This window comes from Dendropsophus ebraccatus, chromosome 2 (assembly GCF_027789765.1).
Source record: "Dendropsophus ebraccatus isolate aDenEbr1 chromosome 2, aDenEbr1.pat, whole genome shotgun sequence".
Classification (NCBI taxonomy): Eukaryota; Metazoa; Chordata; class Amphibia; order Anura; family Hylidae; genus Dendropsophus; species Dendropsophus ebraccatus.
The window spans coordinates 69352772-69370558 of record NC_091455.1 but is presented as its reverse complement, the minus strand read 5'-3'; the positions used below and the strand labels follow the sequence as shown (position 1 = coordinate 69370558).

The window sequence follows — 17787 nt, the reverse complement described above, 5'->3', positions numbered from 1 at the left end:
ATATATTTCAGCGTGTTCTAACCTGTATCCTTCAGATCCTCTTCTAAACTTTGACAGACGGTATACAGCCCAATTTCTAAGCTGGATGGAATTCATTCCTTTGCCGTTATCTATAACTGCAATAGCTGGTTTTCCTTGGGATTCATCAAAAAGCTTAGACAAAAAATAAATACAATAAGAACAACAATAAAAACCTGTTTAACATAAAAGAAAGACAAAACAGCAATAATGCTACTTACCAGTCTAATCTCTATTTTTCGAGTGCCAGGATTTTGTGCAGTTGCCGAAAGCGAATTGTCTATTAACTCAGCGAGGGCAAATGCTAGAAATAAAACAGGAGTTATTTACATTATGTCTATAATAGGGAATGGGATAATGGGAAAGGAGGTAATTAAAATTTTTATTGGGGCTTTATAAAGGTTTTTTTCTTTTTTACACTTTATAAGTAACCCTAGGGGACTTATATATGCAACCATCAGACTGCATATACTGATCATAGCATAGCATTGATCACTAGTATTGGCGATTTGTACATAGAGTCTGCCTGAGAGCAGACTCTATGACAAGATCACCAATCTGACAGGACGGAGGTAAGTGTTTTACCCCCACCTGTCAGTGTAAGTGATCAGGAACGATCAGTCAGTGACAGGTGCTTATCTTGCTATACAACACAGCATTTAAGGGGTTAATGACAGGCAGCTGCTTGATATGTGTGGGGGGCTGATTACATTTTAACAGCCCCGCATGTTCCTACTGCACAGGACATCAGCAGTAGGAATGTATATAGCCGTATGTCTGACGTAAAGGGGTTAACATCTATCTACACACACTGCACTGTAGGCTACTGTGGATTTTCACAATACACCACAATGTTTCTTTTTACTTTATTTTGCAACCACTGGGGGGGGGGGGAAATAAATAAATTATATTATATATATACAGTTTAATAAAATCTAATTCATAAAAAAAGAAAACACTTACGCAATGGATTTTGTCCTTCACTAGCATAATACTCATACATTCCACTTTTTACCAGAGTATCATAATGAGGTAAATAGTTAATTCTCTCTTGTGTTGATGAGGGCAAGTTCTGATCAATTGTGTTAAGAATGTATAAAGTGATGCCATCTTTAATGATCTCATCTAAAAAGACATATAAGAAACAATGACAATTAGTTTTATGTATGTAGGTAATTAGAATGTGTAACATCTTCCTAAAAATACATGTACAGTGATCCCTCAACCTACAATGGCCTCAAGATACAATATTTTCAACATACAATTGTGCTTTCTGGACTCATCGTAACTTGAGACCAGCCTCAACACACAATGCTACAGTCAGGATCTGTGGCACATGTAAATAACTAGATGATCAGCCAATGAAACTGGCCATTTTACTAGTAAAACCCCAGTATTAGTGAAGTGCCAGCACTGGTTGGCTGTCTAGTAGTGATTCTCCAGAGTACAGTGTGATACTACATGTCCTATGCTTCTCTTTACCTGGGCCAGTTTTCCATAGAATTTTGGTCTCAACATACAATATTTTCAACATACAATATTATTGGTCCCAGGATGACCATTGTATGTTGAAAATCCTGAAGGGTATCCATGATTAATGTAAGGCTATGCAGGGCTCCAGACTAAAAAATTTACCTGGGAGCCATTGGCTCCTAACCTGAAAAATTTAGGCGCCAAATAGAATATTTGGTCGCCCAACATTTTAAACCATGTAAAATTAATGTTATGTTACATGGGACTTACTGTGTGCAGAGGCCACGGCATCCTCCTCCTCCTTTAGATCCTTTCTTTTCTTAGTTTGAAAATGTTCAACATGGAAACTTGCAACTTGACAACCATATACAGTCTGACTCAGTACTTCAGCCTCACTTGGCTAGCCTTTTAATGAGGCTTACTCTTCTGAACTTGAACTTAAAGGGAACCTGTCACACCCGGTGACGGGGTGACAGGCTCCCAACCCCCCGTTAGAACCCCCTATACTCACCTCATCGCGCCGGGTCCCGCTTCTGAAGATGGTCGGGTCACGGAGATCTCAGCCGCTGCAGCCCGGCGTGCGCTGAGAGATGAGTCCAACGCTCATAGAGAATGACGGGAGAGTCCAGCGCTCCGTCATTCTCTATGAGTGTTGGACTCATCTCTCAGTGTGCGCGCCGGGCTGCAGCAGCTGAGATCTCCGTGACCTGACCACCTCCAGAAGCGGGACCCGGTGGGATGAGGTGAGTATAGGGGGTTCTAACGGGGGGTTGGGAGCCTGTCACCCCGGCACCGGGGGTGACAGGTTCCCTTTAAAAGCTTGCAACAGTCTATACATACTGAGCTAGACTTATGACTGCAGCCATAGTGACCCCCCACAAGATGTGTATATAGATAGATATATCTCTCACCTAGTGACTAATGCAAGTGACCCCCTACAATACAGACACCTGAGGGGCCCTGATAATAATAATTGTGCATATATCTATCTCCCAGTGTCTGCAGCCAGTTTGCCCTACACTTATAGATGGCCCCCTCCCCTTATAGATGGCCCCCTCCCCTTATAGATGACCCCCTCCTTTTATAGATGACCCCCTCTACCCCCATTATAGATTCCCCCTCCTCCCCCATTATAGATTCCCCCTCCTCCCCCCCATTATAGATGCCCCCTCTTCTCCCCCCCTTATAGATACCCCCTCCCCTTATAGATGACCCCCTCTACCCCCATTATAGATGCCCCCTCTTCACCCCCATTATAGATGCCCCCTCCTCCCCCCCATTATAGATGCCCCCTCCTCCCCCCCATTATAGATGCCCCCTCCTCCTCCCCATTATAGATGCCCCCTCTTCTCCCCCCCTTATAGATACCCCCTCCCCTTATAGCTAGCCCCCTCTCCCCCCCTTAAAGATGGCCCCTCTTCTCCCCCCATTATAGATGCCCCCCCTTCTCTTCCCCCCATTATAGATGCCCCCTCCTCCCCCCCATTATAGATGCCCCCTCCTCCTCCCCATTATAGATGCCCCCTCTTCTCCCCCCCTTATAGATACCCCCTCCCCTTATAGCTAGCCCCCTCTCCCCCCCTTAAAGATGGCCCCTCTTCTCCCCCCATTATAGATGCCCCCCTTCTCTTCCCCCCATTATAGATGGCCCCTCTTCTCCCCCCATTATAGATGCCCCCCTTCTCTTCCCCCCATTATAGATGCCCCCCCTTTCCTCTATGCTAAGCAGTATTTAAAAAAAACAAACACACAAACTCACCTGACACGCCGGGGCTGTGACTTCTGACACAGGAAGCGTCTCTGACGCGCGCTTCCTGTGCCGGAAGTCAGGGCCCCAGGCAGCTCACTGATGCGCCGCGCTGCCGGGGATAGGATGGGACCCCCCCGGCAGCCGCGCATCAGCCGGGGATACTTAAAGAGACAGCGCGCCGCCGCCGGGGCCAGTCGCAAATGGCGCCCAGATTAATAAATCTGGGCGCCATTTGCAAAATATCAGTCGCATTGGCGACCATTTTGGTCGCCATCTGGAGCCCTGCTATGGGTCCGGACATGGGAAATTTTCCGGACATGGGAAGGGGGCCTCAGGTAAACTATATCTTATCACATGACTATTGTGCGTAGACTTATTGCACATCTTAGAATTCACTGTAATATTGTTAAATGTTAAAGGGCGCCTGTCACTACGTGCTGTCATGTGCTCTTCACAGTTCGGCTTAGAAAGATGCAGCTCGCAAAGGAGAATCAAAAAATACTTACTAAAGTCAGTGTTTGTCAGTTGTTTTCTGTTTGTTGTCGAGATGACAAACTTTTCTTTTGGCCTGATGGTAAAAGCCTAGTAGAGAAAACCACAAGTATAAAAGATAAAGAAATCTTACGGCACCAAAAATTTCTATGAAAATATGAAGAGTCCTTGTCATTAATCCATCTTTTGTTTGCAAATCTTTTCCAAGTTTCTAAGATTGGCAAAAAAAAAAAAAAAAAAAAAAAACACACCTAAGGGCCTGTTCACACATCTGTAGCGATGTACCCATAACACCTACGAGTGTGTTAAACGGGGTCATAGAAACAAATAAGCCCATAGTCAAAATAAGTCATGGTCAAAATCCAAATAAAAGCAATTAACTGCTTTTATAACAAACCCATGCAAAATTAAAAAAAAAAGTAAAAAAAAAGTAAAGGTTACCAGATTTTAAATATGCATTACAGAAAAAAAATGAACAGCTGACATGACACATTTTTCTACAGCATACAGAGTGAAAGTCCGCTTTGAATATAGTCAGCATACCCTTTGTATTAAGTTATTACCTTCTTTACAATTGCTGATATGCCTTTTATGGCGACCCAGTGATCAGTGCATATAGAGCAGGCTAAGGGTCCATTTACACAGAAAGATTATCTGTCCAAAGATTTGAAGCCAAAGCCAGGAATGGATGGAATGGATTTGAAAAGAGAAGAAATCTCAGTCTTTGCTTTATGACCTGATCTCTGTTTATAGTCTGTTTCTGGCTTTGTCTTCAAATCTTTGGCTGATAATCTGTCGGATAATCTGTCTGTGTAAATGGACCCTAAGGAGCTGAGGCATTAACTGCCTACTGAGGACTGATCTGCAATCACATATAGTTGAACCCTAAAGCTTAAAGCGAATGTACCATTAGGTACATTCGCTTTACCATGACCCACGGACAGATCGGCGCCGGTGCCGCGGTCCATTTTTTGAACCGCAGCCCGGTTCCTGTGTACGGCGCCGTTCTATCCACGGGTACTGGGCCCGGGGCTGAAGCACTGGAGGCGATCCGCGTCAGAGGGGCGGGGGATTCCCGGCCCGCCTCTAGGGCTTCAGCCCTGGCCCGGTACCCGTAGATAGAACGGCGCCGTACACGGGAACCGCAGTTCAAAAAAATGGACTGCGGCACTGATCTGTCTGTGGGTCATGTTAAAGCGAATGTACCTGATGGTAAATTCGCTTTGTGTTGAACCTATGGTTTAGGGGTAAATCCCCTGTTAACATTTTTTTCCTTAGTTGCATTCCCCTGATGGCAATGAAATATAGTTTTTTTTCATCATTGTGTAAAATGAACTTTGAGGGTGCGTTCACACCTACAGGATCTGTAGCAGATTTGATGCTGTGTTCAGTTATTTAAATGAAATCTGCTGCAGAAAATCAGCTGCAGATCCTGTAGGTGTGAACGCACCATAAGACTAATTTGCACCTGAAAAAAAATTAGCTATATTTAATTTCTACTAGGGGGAATCAACCCCCCCCCCCCCCCCCAAAAAAAAAAAAACTGTTGTTGGTCTCTAGACTGGTGATTTACCCCTAAACCACAGTTCCAATAGTAAAGTAATGGTCCATTGAGGGTATGTGCACACTGAGGAATAGGTGAGGAATTGAGGAGGAATCTGCTCTTATTTCAGCTTGAAATTCCTCCTATAAAATATGTACAGAGCAATGTCCCATTGTGTTCAATGGGATTTCTGCTCTGTTGTTCACACTGCAGAATTTCTGAGCAGAATTTTCTGCTGGAGATCTGCTTTCTGGCCAAAGAATTGACATGTCACTCGTGTCCTCTCATTCACTCAAAGCAGGACCATGAGCACAGCGGGATTCCGCCATTCTTGCTCACTGTGAACGGAGTCTTTGGGCAGATTCTGCTACCGGGATCCTATAGAAGTCAATGGGGGCTTAAATTCTGTTTGATTTCTGCTTGTATTCAGCTCAAATTCTGACAGCTGAATAGATGAGGAATTTCAAGCAGAAAACTTTCTGCTTCAATTCCTCAGTGTTCACACTGAGCAAGAATATCGGTCATTTCTTTGAGCGGAGAGGGGAGGAAGCGGACACGCGCACCCTCTCCTTCACTCAAAGCAGCACACTGAGCACGGCGGGATTCTCCGCCGCAGAATTCCGACATTCTTAGGGTAGGTTCACACTGAGGAATTCTCAGGGAATTGTAGAGGAAAGACTTCTGCTTGAAATTCCTTGTCTATTTAGCTCTAGCAGAATCCACCCAAAATACATGTCAATTCTTTGGGCAGAAAGGGGATCAGTGGCAGAAAATTCTGCAGTGTGAACAACAGAGCAGAAATCCCATCGAACACAATGGGATACTGCTCTGTACATATTTTACAGGAGTAATTTCAAGCTGAAAAAAAAGCGGATTCCTCACCTATTCCTCAGGGTGAACCTACCCTACACAGAAAGATTATCTGACAGATTATCTGCCAAAGATTTGAAGCCAAAGCCAGGAATGGATTTGAAGAGAGGAAAAATCTCAGGCTTTCCTTTATGATCGGATCTCTGTTTATAGTCTGTTACTGGCTTTGGCAGATAATCTGTGTGAATGGACCCTTAGGCCGCATTCACACGCTTCGTTTTCTGCCTTACAGTAGGAGACCCGAGACCATGAACCGAGTGCATAATCCACTCCACAGACAAATTACCAAAAGGCACCATGCTCATAAGGGGTCTGCCAGCACCTCAGGTAGGGCCCAAGTGCTGACAGATTCCTTTTAAAGGGAATCCGTCAGCTCCTGGGCCCTACCTGAGGTGCTGACAGTGTGCTGTAGATGGCAGTAACCTAGTGAGCATGGTGACTTTTGGTAATTTTCCGTGCCACGGATTATGTACAAAGTTATGTCTCCTACTGTCACAGAGCAGTTGTTTGTGCCACACTCTGGCATGCATCCTCCTCCCTCTTCATGAATAATCAATGCTGCCCGGCCTCCTGCTCACTCAGCTGTCAGATTGCAGATCAGTCCTCTGTAGGCAGTTTATGTCTGAAAGAATCTCTTCTCCCTAACGTGTTGGAGCTGTGGTCTAGGGGTAACTCACCTGTCTAGAGACCTGCCAGCAGTTTACTCTCTGGTTCGAATCCCCTGATGGAAATTAAAAATAGGTTGTTGTTTTTTTTCTCATTATTGTATCATTTTTAAGGCTATGTTCACAGACAGTATTTTTGCTCAGTGTTTTGCAACCAAAACCAGGAGTGGATTGAGAGCACAGAAAGGCTATGTTCTCACACTGTTGAAATTGAGCGGATGGCCGTCATTTAATGGCAAATATTGGACGTTGTTTTAAAATAACAGTAATTATTTGCCATTAAATGACGGCCATCCACTCAATTTCAACAGTGTGTGAACATAGCCTTTCTGTGTTTTCAAACCACTTCTGGTTTTGGTTGCAAAATACTGAGCAAAAAGACTGTGTGAACATAGCCTTAAAAATAATACAATAATGAGAAAAAAAGACATTTATTTAATTTCCATCAGGGGATTCGAACCAGAAAACGAACTGCTGGCTGGTCTCTGGACAGGTGAGTTACCCCTAGACCACTGCTCCAAAACATTAGAGAGGAGAGATCTTTTTCAGACATAAACTATCTAAGGGTGCGTTCACACCTACAGGATCTGCAGCAGATCTGCAGCAGATTTGATGGTGCAGATTTGATGCTGTGTTCAGTTATTTAAATGAAATCAGCTGCAGATCCTGTAGGTGTGAACGCACCATAAAGAGGACTAATCTGCAATCTAACAGCTGAGCGAGCAGGAGGCCGGGCAGCATTGATTATTCATGAAGAGGGAGGAGGATGCATGCCAGAGTGTGGCACAGACAACTGCTCTGTGACAGTAGGAGACATAAAGGGAATGTACCACCAGGCCCAGGCTGAAGCACTGAAGGCGGGCCGACCCACCCACAGTGGGAGGAAACCCCCGCCCCTCTATGATGCGACTCCATTATAGTGGGGCGGGGTTTCCTCCCACTGTAGGTGGGTCGGCCCGCCTTCAGTGCTTCAGCCTGGGCCTGGGGGTACATTCCCTATAAGATTGTACATAATCCACTGCACCATGCTCACTAGGTTACTGCCAGCACCTTAGGTAGGGCCCAGGAGCTGACGATTCCCTTTAAGCTTGCCCATAAATCAGAGACTTTGCACCGCGGGTGGCCGGCCCGCCTCAAGGGCTTCAGGGAGTAGACCAGCGTCATATGCCTGAACCTCGCCGTGGTTAAAAATAATAAAAAGAAAAAGGACTGCAGCAACCGGCGCCATTCTATTCACTGCTGGTGCATTCGCTTTAAACCAGTCTGTGCAGCGACAGCCCGCTCAGCCAATCACTGACTGAAACAGTACGGCGCTGCAGCCACTGTGCGGACTACTTTCTCACAGAAGTGACAGCGGGGACCCGGAGACAACGCAGGAGGACACCAGGGGTGCATGGTGAGGTAAGAATAAGATGCTTATTATGTTTTATATAAGGTGAAAACAGGTGGGTGTGTACTCGAGCGCTGTCTGTGTGAACTAGCTGCGTCCTAAGGACAGATCACCTGAATATCCCAATAGTAGTACAAACAAAAAACAAAGTGATTGTACCTGTTCCGCGCATATGATATATAGAATGTGCAATAGATTGTTAAGAAAGCCCTACACTATGGCCGTATGACCAGTACTGACCTCCAGGTACACGTTCTATCCAGGTTGAGGTTTGTCAGGTAATCCACTGCCTGTATCCCCTCTGGGATAGTGTGAAAAGAAGCACTCCTCCCTCCAGATGGTGGTGTGGGGATTGTTGAAGAGAGTTGCAGTCTGTTAGCTTCTTTTCACACTATCCCAGAGGGGATACAGGCAGTGGATTACCTGACAAACCTCAACCTGGATAGAACGTGTACCTGGAGATCAGTGCTGGTTATACGGCCATAGTGTAGGGCTTTATTACACATTCTATACATCATATGCGCGGAGCAGGTCCAATCACTTTGTTTTCTATAAGGGCAGCCCCAAGTATATAAGCAGACACACGGCACATACAGGGAAGCTGGCGGCAATGCTGAGGGTAGCGCCCCCTGCCTCCCCCGGGGTGTACTGCCATTCTCCAGGTACTTACCTCACAGATGTCCGCGCACAGCTCGCGGTAACCCCCCCGCACCCGCAGACTCTTCTCCTCACAGGAGCTCTGCTCCAAGCGGCGGTCAAACAGGAAGACGATAACATGGCTACTGCCGCCGCCGTTCTGCCCCTCAGGGCTAACCTGCGCTGCTGCCATGTCCGTGACTGCTGCCGCAATAAACCTGTCTCCGGTGTGTGCGGAGCCGCCGACCGCGAGGACACCTCAGCCCCGTCCTGCGCTACAATCCCCGGCACCAGGTTCAAACAAGGGCCCGTGACGTCACATCCGCCTTCGACAATAGACGCGGTTCCGTAGTGCCCTGTGCTCGCACTTGTGTGCCGCGGGTCGCTGAGGAGAAGCTGATAGGCGGGAAGGATGGGGAAAGTCAGAGGCTGCAGTGTAGGAGGGTAGCGGGCAGCACGGGGAGAGCAGTGTGTGTCCTGGCGGGGCAGCCAATCACAGCGCCGCTTTCATTTTCCCTCATGCAGCACCACGCCGCTGTGGTGTCCTATTCTCCATCATATAAGAGGCCTCAGGGCAGGTATCACATTTGTATCGTGGATTCCACATTACCTAATGTGTCACCTGTGGCCCTGGACTGTCTCAGAATGTGGAGCCATGAATGTTTACATTATATATACAGCAGGGCTCTGGTCCTCTCCATCCTCAGCTATGTTCAGCTGCTTCACGCAAATCCCATTTTTACGAAGAAAAAAAGAAAAAAAATTTGAATCTGAATTGAAAAATTTGTAAAAAAAATAAAAATTTAAGCTGGGCTACGTACACACGGAGCAAAAGTGGCGGAATGCCGCCAGCTTCCGTGACATACTGGCAGTCTATGGGAGGCTCACACGGCTCCTCTCCATGTTCAGCGCCGAGAGAGGAGGCGCGCGAGCCTCTCATAGACTGTCATTATGACAGGAAGGCTGGCGACATTCCGACACCTTTGCTCCGTGTGCACATAGCCTAAGTATGCAACTGGTGAATAACAACTTCAGGCTGTATTCAATGAAATCCGGTGGTTCTTTTCAGCCTGGACGGCGTGGAGATTTAGGGTAGCTTCACACGTACCGTATCGCTGCGTATTTAACGCTGCGTTTTTATCGCTGCGTGTTTGGTGCGATTTTTTTACAAGCGAGTTTTGATTTTCACATGAAAATCATGTGAAAATCAAAACTCGCATGTAAAAATCACACCAAACACGCAGCGATACGGTACGTGTGAAGCTACCCTAAAGCAGTGCCGCCCGTTCTATGAACGCGCCACACTGACAAGGGCTGTTGTTTGGTGCGGCCGTGCAAAAGAATGACAATGTAAATTTTTAGTGTTTTTTTGAGCATAGGTTCACACTACGTTTTTTTTTTCAATTTTTACAAAAAAAGGGAATGTATTTGTGTGCATTAATTTTGATCTGTTTTTCGGTTGACTTCCATTATAAAAAAAAAACCTGATCAAAATGCAGCAGTTTTTTTTTTAACTTACACAAAAATGTGGTCGACCGTTTTTGTGTACGTTACAAAACGGATGCATTTTGATCTGTTTTCTTATAATGGAAGTTAATGGAAAAGCGGGCAAGCGCGCGCATGGAATCTGCTAGAGCTTATCCGTGCGACTTCCGTAGTGTGCAAGGGCCCTAAGTGTGTCTCATACCCAGCCTTGAACTACCATTTACACAGAGAGATTTATCTGACAGATTTCTGAAGCCAAAGACAGTAACAGGCTATAAACAGGGAACAGGTCATAAAGGAAAGACTCCTTTCTCCTCTCTTCAAATCCACTCCTGGCTTTGGCTTCAATAATCTGTCGGATAAATCTCTCTGTGTAAATCCACCATAACACGGTCTTTCATTGGCGACTCTTTCTGGCGGCTCCATAGAGAATGTATAGAGCTGTGGGTCACGTCCTAACTCGTGGCTGTATTCAAATCAAAGGAGCCGGGGACCAATCTGGGCACAGAAACCCCCGTAAGTGTTAATTGGAAACCCCATTTATTGAACACAATTAAACAATTGTTCCATCTACTCAGCCAAGCAGACACACAGCATCAAACTGATACATACTGCCTCAATAACTGGGTTTAGTCATAGCTGGACTGTGTCATTTCTGTGCCAGATACCCAGAGCCTTTCTGCCTACAGCAAGTCTTATGAGGAGGGGTGCCATTTGTTTATCTGCATATGGCACAAAAATGCAATATACCGGCTGTGCCAAGAATTAGCTACAGTAGGTCTACAGCTTGCCAATTGCCACCACTAGGAGACAGTGGCGGATTAAATGTACCCTGGGCCCCGGGCTGTCCACCCAACCTGGCCCCCCCCCCCCCCCCCCCCCCGTCAATCCACCCACATTATAATCCGCTACTGCCCCCCCCCCCCCCCAAGCTGTCCCCAATAAACACTGCCTGCTTCCCCTCCCTGCTGGCCCCAATAAACATAATGTTCGGTCCCTTGCTGCACAGAGGATGTCAGGAGAGGAGGGGGCTGATCTTATAGGGGAGGTCACAGCAGCAAAGAGGAGGTCAGGAGAGGAGGATGCTAATCCTATAGGGGAGGTCACAGCAGCACAGAGGATGTCAGGAGAGGAGGGTGCTGATCTTATAGGGGAGGTCACAGCAGCACAGAGGATGTCAGGAGAGGAGGGTGCTGATCTTATAGGGGAGGTCACAGCAGCACAGAGGATGTCAGGAGAGGAGGGTGCTGATCTTATAGGGGAGGTCGCAGGGTCCCAGCAGCACAGAGGATGTCAGGAAAGGAGAGTGCTGATCTTATAAGGGACGTAACAGCAGCACAGAGGATGTCAGGAGAGGAGGGTGCTAATCCTATAGGAGATGGTCCCCCTCTTCCCCCCTTATAGATGGTCCCCCTCTTCCCCCCTTATAGATGGTCCCCCTCTTCCCCCCTTATAGATGGTCCCCCTCTTCCCCCCTTGTAGATGGTCCCCCTCTTCCCCCCTTATAGATGGTCCCCCTCGTCCCCCCTTATAGCTGGTCCCCCTCTTCCCCCCCCTTATAGCTCGTCCCCCTCTTCCCCCCCCCTCATAGCTGGTCCCCCCTCCTTATAGATGGTCCACCTCGTCCCCCCTTATAGATGGTCCCCCTCGTCCCCCCTTATAGCTGGTCCCCCTCTTCCCCCCCCTCATAGCTGGTCCCCCCTCCTTATAGATGGTCCCCCTTTTCCCCCCCCCTTATAGATGATCCCCCTCTTTCCCCCCCTGTGCAGATAACGCAAAAAAACAAAAACAACACAACTCATCTGCCGTCCGTTCCCCCGTCGAGCCTCTCTCCTTCTGTAGCCTCCGGCTGATGTGCAGCTGCCGGGGGTGTCCCGTCCTATCCCCAGCAGCGCGCACATCAGAGAGCTCCCCGTGCGCCGGAAGTTACAACCACAGGCACACAGGGAGCTCTCTGATGCGCGCGCTGCCGGGGATAGGACGGGACACCCCCGGCAGCTGCACATCAGAGTCAGTGGCGGATTATAATGTGGGCGGCGTGGCGTGCCCCCCCCCCCCCCCGGAGCCTCGGGCACCGGGCGGCTGCCCAAACCGCCCATATTATAATCCGCCACTGCTAGGAGATAAACCAGTGGAAACATGTTATGAAGTGAGATATCATGTTTGGGGGAGGCAATTTCTTTTTTCTATAAAAACTGAGAAGCTGTGGATAAAGAAAGCTCTGTCTTTCAACCTGTCAAAAAATAATCTTCCATCTGCCGGACATGTCTCTGTGCAATAAGAAATGTGCGGATGACAACTGACTAAAGCCCCTATTCCACGGGCCGACAGAGAGCAAACGAGCGCTGTCAGCGCTCGTTTGCTCCTTGTTTCCCGCTCGCTGCCGACACTATTACACACGGCGGCAGCGAACGGGAGGGGGCGCGGGGAGGCTGCGCAGGTGATCGCTGTATCGTCCAGGCAGCCCATAGGGGATAGTGGCGGTCTGCTGCCACCGCTCCTGCTCCACGGAGTGACAGCAGCAGATTGCTGCTGTCACAGTCGCTTGTTTTTCCACGTTTGAAAAACAAACAACTGCAACGATCGGCCGACATGAACGATGTCGGCTGATTGTCGCCTTCTATTCCACGGGAATTACAAACGGCTTTTGCTAAGTATGGCTGTTTTTTTTTATCTGCTCACACATTAGCTTTTTAGTCCTATCCTGGTTTAGACCTAAGGGAGGAAGTCCCTGTTATCTGCGCGCTCACAGAGAAGGCAGTTAATTAATTGACGGACGAATTGAAAGAAGAAACTGTACATTTAAAGGAGAAGTCTGGTGAAAATTTTTATTAAAGTATTAAAATGCTTTTTCTTTGGGGGGGGGGGGGTTTGGTTTTTACGCTGTGTGTCCTATGGAAAAACTGACATGTTATATATGATTAAAACGATATATAACATGTATAACTTTTATTTTATCTGATGGCCTATAAAAAATTCAAACCATTGTTAACAAATATATGTTCCTTAAAATCGCTCCATTCCCAGGCTTATAGCGCTTTTATCCTTTAGTCTATGGGGCTGTGTGAGGTGTCATTTTTTGCGCCATGATGTGTTCTTTCTATCGGTACCTTGATTGCGCATATGCAACTTTTTGATCGCTTTTTATTGCAATTTTTCTGGATTTTATGCGACCAAAAATGTGCAATTTTGTACTTCGGGATATTTTTGCGCTAACGCAGTTTACCGTGCGAGATCAGAAATGTGATTAGTTAATAGTTCGGGCGATTATGCACGCGGAGATACCACGGCGGCACGGCGACCCCGCTCTGAACGCCCGCATCCGCGCGAGGACGTACAGTTACGTCCTGGTGCGGGAAAGGGTTAAAATCGCTTGTACTATAGATATTTATTGTTTTCAGAAAGATTAACCTGAAATGACAGTTAGGCCCTGTTCCCACTGAGCAAAAGTAGCGGAATTCAGCGACGGAATTGTCCGCCGCGGAATGCTGTTAGCCTCCCGCTCATAATGGGAGTCTATGGGAGGCGCGCGCTCCTGCTCTGTACACGCTGAAGAATGAACATGCTTCAAAAAAGTTTTATTGTTGAAAATTCATCAAAACATATATAACGACAACAGGACATTTTGACGTCAAGCCTTACTCAACTGGGAGGTCAGAGAGGGCAGTGCTGACTTTAGAGAAGATAAGCCCGGTGATGTAGCTGTAAATTAACTCTTTTTTTTGTCCTGTTTTGGTGCCTCATCTCGCTCCACCCCTCCCCTCTCCATAGAGAACAATGAAGACGGGGAAGAGCTTTAAACTGCTTTTTCATGATAAAAATGCATTTTTTTGGCCAATAAACCCAATTACAAAGTTTCTTAAAATTGCCTGTACTATTGATTTCTGCAATAAAAATCTAAATGACCTAAAAGACCTGGCGAGCATGAAGATTCAGCCCAGGGACATTCCTACAAAGAAGGAAGGCGGGGAAAGGGGTGATGCAGGCCTAGGGCACTGATGCTCCAGTCTAGGCCCTGCCTCCTTGACAATGCATGGCTGGAATAAAAGTTTTTAACTCTAATACCTAAGACAAGGATATCTGCATGGATTGAGAAACTCTGAATGGTACCGGAGGCTTGAGGGCAGTGCCACGTGATATAGATTAGCTTTAAAGGGGTAGTTCACCCAAATTTTTTTTCTTTCAAATCAACTGCTGCCATGAAGTGCCAGAGATTTGTAATTTACTTCTATTAAAAAATCTCAAGCCTTCCAGTACTTATCAGCTGCTGTATGCCCAACAGGAAGTTGTATTATTTCGAGTCTGGAGAGCAGGAGAGGTTTTCTATGAGGATTTGCTCCTGTTTTGGACAGTTCCTGACATGGTCAAAGGAGGCAACAGAGAGCACTGTGTCAGACAGGAAAGAAAACACCACTTCCTGCTGGACACACAGCAGCTGATAAGTACTGGAAAACTTGAGATTTTTTAATAGAAGTGAATTACAAATCTCTGGCACTTTATGGTACCAGTTGATTTGAAAGAAATTTTTTTTGGGTGGACTACCCCTTTAAACTGAAATTATAAATGGTTTGATCTACTGGCAATCTAGTGTCTATGATGTATGCTAACATTGTACACACTTTGCATGGTTAGGCACGTGTACTCCTGGTTACCAGAATCTGAGGACACCAAGTGTAGTCAAAAGTAGAGTACATATGGGCTACTGAAGCCGGAGGCTATGCCATGGGCATGCTGAACTATCTATATGGATACCTCTTGGATAGTATTCCAATATATAACCGTGGTAAAGTCCATAAACCTGACATGAAAGTATTAGTACGAGTATTAGATATTATTAGTAAGAGTATTAAATACGAGTGATAGAGATGAGCGAAATACTGCGGTTTTCAAAAGATTCGAATTCAATCGAGTAGCGAGGCGAATACGCTGGAAACATTAGAAAGCCCTCCCATCGCAGTTGGCGCTTTTTTTTAATCCAATGACCATGCAGGGAGGCCATGAGGGACCCTGGAAGTACGCACGCAGCGCGAAAACGGCGTCTACCCTCATTGGATAGCTGACCTATACATGACCTTGAATCTTAAACACTTGGCTCCCGCCTCTTGACCGCAGATGCGTTTTTAACCTAGCCAGGGAAAGATCTTGTAGCAGGGAGAGATAGGTTTTAGTAGTGTTTTGGTCAGGCAGGATTACTACTAAACCCAAAAGTCCTTTTTAGGGCTAAGATCAAGCGAAAAAGTCATCTCTGAATCAAAAGCACTTCTCAGTGCTAGGAAATAGATGATATAACAGCAGCATCAGCAGCTGTATTCATTCCAGTACCCTGTGTGTACAAGTGACTTATAGTGTCCCTGGTTAACACCACTAAGGGCACGTTATACATATTGTTCCAGAAGCCCACTAAGGGCACCTGATATATACTGTTTCAGTAGCCCAGTAAAAGGCACGCAATACATATTGTTCCAGTAGCCCAGAAAAAGGCACGTCATACATACTGTTCCAGTATCGTTTGTACAGCATTACGCGTGATAGGTGCGAATAACATGACGCTCTGCGGACGCACATTGGAAATATGTAAGTAACACTTGCACAAATACGAAATGTGTGAACATTGCCATAAATGTTCGTTAAGCGTTTGCAAATATTTTTCCATCGTAACTGCAGAGAGTGGCATTATACTGCGATTTTGGGGTGTTGGGTGCACCCAGGCATCCTCCCCCTAATGTCCCAGTGTCATTCTGGAGGTGTTTGCATCATTTAGGGAGGTTTCATGGGGGACTTGGTGACCACCAAGTGGTTGAATTTTGATTTCCAAGTGCCGCAAATTTTTTTCCCATAGACTATAATGGGATCGAATACTCGTTCGAATAGTCGAATATCGGTGCCTATTTGGTTAGAATTCTCGAAAGTCGAATATTTCACTACTCGCTCTAACGAGTAAATTTCCAGCATGGTTCATCCAAATCCTAACGCTCTGCATTTGATGGCTGGTGGCTGAAGAAGTTGGATGGAGCCCTAAAGCTGTCTGGACAGCATGGATACAGCCGTAGGACTCCTTAGGGCTGCATCCAACTTCTTCAAATCCCAAAGGGTTGTACTCATGCTCGAGTTGCACTGGTCTCTAATGTTTTTCATTCTAAAGAAATACTGAGCCATCTGTGGGTGGATACAGCTCCATACTGGATCTCGTCTATTATAAAGCAATACTGAGCCATCTGTGGGTGGATACAGCTCCATACTGGATCTAGTCTATTCTAAAGTGCATGGATACAGCTCCACACTGAATCTAGTCTATTCTAAAGTGCATGGATACAGCTCCACACTGAATCTAGTCTATTCTAAAGCAATACTGAGCCATCTGTGGATGGATACAGCTCCATACTGGATCTAGTCTATTCTAAAGTGCATGGATACAGCTCCACACTGAATCTAGTCTATTCTAAAGTGCATGGATACAGCTCCAAACTGAATCTAGTCTATTCTAAAGTGCATGGATACAGCTCCAAACTGAATCTAGTCTATTCTAAAGCAATACTGAGCCATCTGTGGATGGATACAGCTCCATACTGGATCTAGTCTAGTCTAAAGCGATACTGAGCCATCTGTGGATGGATACAGCTCCATACTGAATCTAGTCTATTCTAAAGTGCATGGATACAGCTCCAAACTGAATCTAGTCTATTCTAAAGTGCATGGATACAGCTCCACACTGAATCTAGTCTATTCTAAAGCAATACTGAGCCATCTGTGGATGGATACAGCTCCATACTGGATCTCGTCTATTATAAAGCAATACTGAGCCATCTGTGGGTGGATACAGCTCCATACTGGATCTAGTCTATTCTAAAGTGCATGGATACAGCTCCACACTGAATCTAGTCTATTCTAAAGTGCATGGATACAGCTCCAAACTGAATCTAGTCTATTCTAAAGTGCATGGATACAGCTCCAAACTGAATCTAGTCTATTCTAAAGCAATACTGAGCCATCTGTGGATGGATACAGCTCCATACTGGATCTAGTCTAGTCTAAAGCGATACTGAGCCATCTGTGGGTGGATACAGCTCCATACTGAATCTAGTCTATTCTAAAGTGCATGGATACAGCTCCAAACTGAATCTAGTCTATTCTAAAGTGCATGGATACAGCTCCACACTGAATCTAGTCTATTCTAAAGCAATACTGAGCCATCTGTGGATGGATACAGCTCCATACTGGATCTCGTCTATTATAAAGCAATACTGAGCCATCTGTGGATGGATACAGCTCCACACTGAATCTAGTCTATTCTAAAGCGATACTGAGCCATCTGTGGATGGATACAGCTCCATACTGGATCTAGTCTAGTCTAAAGCAATACTGAGCCATCTGTGGGTGGATACACCTCCATACTGGATCTAGTCTATTATAAAGCAATACTGAGCCATCTGTGGGTGGATACAGCTCCACACTGGATCTAGTCTAT

At 46.2% G+C, this 17787-nt stretch overlaps 1 protein-coding gene across 1 annotated transcript in view; it reads right to left on the bottom strand.

The window, feature by feature from the left end:
* The window catches only part of SMCHD1 (structural maintenance of chromosomes flexible hinge domain containing 1), a 164461-nt gene extending 155185 nt beyond the window's left edge, over positions 1–9276 (bottom strand). The window contains exons 1-5 of the mRNA XM_069957726.1: positions 8872–9276; positions 3748–3823; positions 982–1143; positions 240–322; positions 23–153 (exon numbers count right to left, since the gene is read on the bottom strand). Of these exons, the coding sequence (XP_069813827.1) occupies positions 23–153; positions 240–322; positions 982–1143; positions 3748–3823; positions 8872–9030 (611 nt within the window). The 5' untranslated portion in view covers positions 9031–9276. The remainder of the gene's footprint in view (positions 1–22; positions 154–239; positions 323–981; positions 1144–3747; positions 3824–8871) is intronic.
* Positions 9277–17787: the final 8511 nt, after the last annotated feature.